Source organism: Myxine glutinosa, chromosome 6, assembly GCF_964187855.1.
Source record: "Myxine glutinosa chromosome 6, kmMyxGlut1.1, whole genome shotgun sequence".
NCBI lineage: Eukaryota > Metazoa > Chordata > Myxini > Myxiniformes > Myxinidae > Myxine > Myxine glutinosa.
In genome coordinates, this window is record NC_136266.1 from 157,260,498 (window position 1) to 157,266,497 (window position 6,000).

General features: G+C 46.5%; 1 protein-coding gene across 1 annotated transcript in view; it reads right to left on the reverse strand.

The window, feature by feature from the left end:
- LOC137417417 (solute carrier family 25 member 36) overlaps window positions 1-5,045 on the reverse strand; it is a 36,334-nt gene extending 31,289 nt beyond the window's left edge. Inside the window, exon 1 of the mRNA XM_068103321.2 lies at window positions 4,797-5,045. Within this exon, the coding sequence (XP_067959422.1) occupies window positions 4,797-4,837 (41 nt within the window). The 5' untranslated portion in view covers window positions 4,838-5,045. The remainder of the gene's footprint in view (window positions 1-4,796) is intronic.
- Window positions 5,046-6,000: the final 955 nt, after the last annotated feature.

Consider the following 6,000-nt stretch of genomic DNA (forward strand, 5'->3'; position numbering starts at 1 on the left):
AGCAGTGCGAGGAACGCATGGGGAGCGAGCTTGAGCAAAGGACAGCCAAGTTGACCGGGGATATGGAAATCGCGACGCGGGGTGCAGAAGAGCCGACGATCGCCGAATTGGACAAAGAAATTTCATGGGCGCCGGCGGTCGCCGAGGAAAAAGAAATAATTGGGGCAGAAGAGACAGAAGAACCAGAAAATAAATCACGGGAGAAAGTAATGGAATCCGCGCAATGTCTGTATTTGCACCGTGATGCCGGGCTTGCTAATTCAAGAAAAAGTTTGCAGGTGCTGCCGGGGAAGGAGGACCCCGAGGTGAGTGGAAAGAATGGCACGAATGTGTTTGGTGCGAATGGGTTTTTGGCACGCTTGGGACAGAGTCGAGACCCGGGCGTTCGCGGAAGGTCCATTGTGCGGTGTACGAGAGTGTGCTACGAAGTACGAGAGAGAGTGTGCGCCATCATTGCTTCGGATATCAAATCTTTCCTCTTCTCCAACGGCTTTATCTCTGATCAATTTGGTTTCAGACCAGGTCACTCTACTCAGGCCATGCTGCTTCTGCTGTCTCAACAATGGATGGAGGTCCTCAATGTCAAACAGGAAATTAGAGCTGTCTCCCTTGACATATCACGTGCCTTCGATACGGTCTGGCACCCCACTCTGCTCACCAAACTCTCCTCCTATGGTATCCATGGAGATTCACACATGGCTTGCGGACTTCCTCTCCAGTCGTAGTCAACATGTGGCCCTGAATGGGTTTCTCTCAAATCCCCTTCCTGTTCAGGCTGGAGTTCCCCAAGGCAGTGTTCTGGGCCCTGTGCTTTTTCTGGTCTTCATCAATGTTCTCTCTGACTCTTGAAAATCCTCTATCTCTTTGCTGACGACTCCACTCTCTGCCACTCTATACCTCATCCCTCAGATCGGCAGACTGCAGCCTCCACACTCTACAAAACTGGACAAAAATCAGACTGGTCAAACAAGAGGAACATGTCTTTCAATCCTGACAAATCTCACACTGTTACTATGTCTCTCCGAAAAGACCGACTGGACAACCCTCCCATCTACTTTCTGAACAATCCTCTCCAAGAAATTCTGACACTCAAGCTTTTGGGTCTCACTATCCTGCCATTATCTTTCCTGGGAAAACCACATTTCCAATCTGGCCTATAAAGCCAGTCACTGGGCATCCTCCGTCGTGCGAAGTCCTTCCTTGGCACATCTGAGCTCCTCACCACATACAAGGCTTTCATCCACAGCTCAATGGAATACTGCTCTCCCCTCTGGGCCGGTGCTCCTGCCTCACACCTAGCTCGGCTTCACGCTGTTGAAACCAAAGCTTTCAGAATCATTGGAATCTCCCGTGATGAAGCTAACTCCGAGGGCCTTTCACTTACTCACCGCAGGCAGGTTGGTGGTCTTTCTGTCTTCCACCGACTCCTCTCCTGTTGCTCCCCCAGCTCTCTCTGGGCTCTGTCCCCCAAATATTCCTACAAGTCACACAAGATCTGCCAGCAACCCTTTAATGGTTAAATTGCCAAAATCAAGACTTTGCTCACCTTCACTCCTTCATTCCTCTTTTCTCCCGCCTCTGGAACAAACTCCCTCACTCTCTTCAATCCCACGCTTCGCTCCAGGTCTTTAAAACAGATGTTCACCACCATCTCTTATCTTCCCCCATCCAAAACCTGGATCTTTTCTACCCCCGCTAATTTTACCCCAGATCCACTTTTTTGAAATACCAACTTCTTTCCTGGAAGACCTTGCAGTGTCCTTGTGTTTTATACTTCTCCCACCCTTTCCCCTCCCCACGCCTCCCCCCCCCCCCCAAGCCCTCTCCCTCCCACAGATCTCCTGATGTCCCTGCTCTCAAATGTTGTGTTTGTGTGCTTCCTCTCCTCTCCCCATCTTGTCTACCGCTCCCCTCATTATATGTTTGATGTGTCCGTTTCATCTTTCTTGTGTGATAAATGTTAGCTCTTTCACAAGCCTCGATCCTGTATACAAAAAAAATAAAATATATAAAAATAAAATAAAAACCTTCCTGGAATGCCATTTGTCCCGTTTTCTCAGTATTTTGGTTTATTTCAGTCGAGATGGTAATTACCATAACACAGTTAGCCTGTGCATACACAGTGTGAGCTTAACATGTTCTGCAAAGCATATTGGGCGAATCTAAATATTTGAATACTTAAAACCTCATACGCCCAAAAGTGGCCTCACTCCTTGACCCCCAAAACTGGTGCTGTTTTGCACCCCACCCCCACCCCCCCTTCACTCTGCAAGGAGGCATATGGCAGTGCCCTTGACCCCTGCCTGAGTGTCCTTTTTCCTCCCAGGAGAGATGCTCACCTGCCCTGGGTAATAGCAGTAGTATCTCATTTCCTCAGAAAGGAAAGAAGAATAAAAGATCACGAATGCAAACAAGGATGTCACATTCATGGTATCAAATGGGATGAAAATTAATCTCATGAAAATTGAAATCAATCGGATGAAAAAAAAAAATTGAGCAAAAAGTAATTATTTCGCTTTGCATCAATGGGACAGTCAGTTGGCAGTTTGTCCCTCGCTTTTGTGCCTTGACCAGGTTCTTCTTTTTCTTCCTATAAAGTTCAGAGTCCTTCCAGGAGTACCATCACACTCGGGACCAGATGCAATCCCCTCTTACCCCCGGGATACGCTATAGAAAGCCCTTTGCTAGCGCTGCATCATCATCACCACCATGGTCATCAACGTCGTCATCATCATCCACCATGGTCATCAACGTCATCATCACCACCATGGTCATCATAATCATCCCCATCAGCATCATCAATCATCATCATCACCACCATGGTCATCAGCATCATCACCACCATGGTCATCAGCATCATCACCACCATGGTCATCAGCATCATCACCACCATGGTCATAATCACCATGGTCATCAACATCATCACCACCATGGTCATCAACATCATCACCACCATGGTCATCAACATCATCACCACCATGGTCATCAACATCATCACCACCATGGTCATCAACATCATCACCACCATGGTCATCAACATCATCACCACCATGGTCATCAACATCATCACCACCATGGTCATCAACATCATCACCACCATGGTCATCAACATCATCACCACCATGGTCATCAACATCACCACCATGGTCATCAACATCATCACCACCATGGTCATCAACATCATCATCACCATGGTCATCAACATCATCATCACCATGGTCATCAACATCATCACCATGGTCATCAACATCATCATCACCATGGTCATCAACATCATCATCACCATCACCATGGTCATCAACATCATCATCACCATCACCATGGTCATCAACATCATCACCACCATGGTCATCAACATCACCACCACCACCATGGTCATCAACATCACCACCACCACCATGGTCATCAACATCACCACCACCACCATGGTCATCAACATCATCACCACCATGGTCATCAACATCATCACCACCATGGTCATCAACATCACCACCACCATGGTCATCAACATCACCACCACCACCATGGTCATCAACATCATCACCACCATGGTCATCAACATCATCACCACCATGGTCATCAACATCACCACCACCATTGTCATCAACATCATCATCATCACCATGGTCATCAACATGGTCATCAACATCATCACCACCATGGTCATCAACATCATCACCACCATGGTCATCAACATCACCACCACCATGGTCATCAACATCACCACCACCATGGTCATCAACATCACCACCACCATGGTCATCAACATCACCACCACTGTCATCAACATCACCACCATTGTCATCAACATCACCACCATTGTCATCAACATCACCACCACCATGGTCATCAACATCACCACCACCACCACCATGGTCATCATCGTTATCAACACCACCATCACCCCCATCATCATAATCATCGTCATCGCCGTAATCAGCATCGTCATCGCCGTAATCAGCATCGTCATCACCGTAATCAGCATCGTCATCACCGTAATCACGATCGTCATTACAATCACAATTGTAATCAGCATCGTCATTACTGTCATCATTGACATTATCATAGTCATCATCATCATCACAATCAGCATCGTCATAATACCGTCATAATCATTCATCGTCATTATCACCGCCATCACATGGATAGAGAGTAGAAAGTAGTCCAGTTAAATCTTCCGATAATTCAGAATGGATAGAAAGTTTTCATTAACTTCGCCTCCGTCGGAGATGTAACCAACGCGTCATCACCAATACCATGTGACGTCTTATATCTACAGAATGGAAAACGATTCGGGCGGTGTATTTCCGGGTTCGTTTACCTTATCTGGTATATTAATATCCAAAGAGGAAAAGGCCGTCGAGTTACAAATTAAATTATTCCTTTCCTCATCGTCATTCAGAAGTAAAAGGTAGTCCTGTTAAAAATTCCGATCGTTTCATCGATCGGTGGACGTCTTGAACATAAATATTAGTGTATAAATGGGAAACTTCATTGCAATTGCAAGCCGAAAGGACCAATCGACCGTCGCCATTTCATTTGCAATGTCAAACACCTCACGAGGATATCGGTACATCATACATGTACATGGGAAACACCGCAACGAATACCACAAACAGTCTCGCGGGCACGCACGACCTCCATCCCCTCCATTCCACCACTAGGAAGAGGTGTTGCACCTGCCGGAATCGAACCAAAATGCGACACGGTTCGGCAATAACATCGAGAATTCTCAATTTAAAAAATACAAATCTGACACAAAAACGCAAATCATAAATAAAGAAGAACCCGCTTACCCGCCTGCAAACAGATGCATCAACGTGTCGAAGCCAGCCATGCCGCCGATACCGGAAGGATTCTCACTCTGGTTTATCCTACACGCTGGTTTATCCTACATTCCGGTTTATCCATCTCCTTACCCCTTCAATGGTCATTTATTTTCTTACATTAGATAAAATGGAAAAAAAAATTGGGTCATTATAGCCGCAGTCAGTTCAACGAATATGTATCGTGACGTCACTTCCGTTCTTCTTCTTCAACTGTGTGGGGAGAAGTGACGTCACTTCCACTTAGTAACGGCGTCACGTGCCCTAGAGCGATGAAAACAATCACGCCGTGCGCTTGCAGTGTGTGTGCTTTGTGTTTGCAGACTTCCGCAGGAAAGTGCTAGATTTTGTGTTGTTGCAACGGTTTAACTTACGACCTTCGGCACACACTACTGGCCACTTATATCAGCATGTCTTACAACTATTTTGACAATCTTCCAAGCGAAGCTAAAGAGAGATACGAGATCAAATTAGCGGCAATTGGCCTTGCAATTTGTCCGTACCGGTTACCGGCAAGTGCGTGGATCAACGACCCGACGACCTGGCCGGATGTTCAGTTCGCGGATGTGTACATGTACCTCACGAGCACACCAGGTATGAAAGTACATCCGGGTACTTTCACCCTCTGACACCTGACAACCGAAGGGCCGATGAAAGCAAACACGCGTAGCAATGCGTGCGTACATGTTTATACATGCGCGATACACACAACAGTTACTTACTTATATTTTCAGTAGGTGTGATGTAATGAAAATACTAACTGAAGTTAAAAGTAATAGTTTATATTTAAACTTACCCAGCCATGCAAGTGCAGTGGGCAGCTTGCACTACTCCGTCGCTGTGTGTGGCTAGCCATGGGCGATGTGAAGGGTCATTAGCCCGCTGTGATGGACGTACATCAGCTTTCAAGAAAATCAACCCTGTTGCAGACTTGACATGATGTACTGTCTGCACGAAGCCATCAGTGAAGTACCGATGGGCCTCCAGTGACTTAAAAGCCTATTGCTGTAAGCGATAAGTTGTTGCTGTATATATTAAGTTGTATTGAAGCGCGATGCTGCGCGCGCTAATGCTTACGCAAGGAGCAAGCGGACAACGCGGTTCATAAAAGAGTCTTTATTGAAAGTACTCAAACTGCAGCACTGAGCTGCTCCGGGCTGCGCGCCCCGTGTAT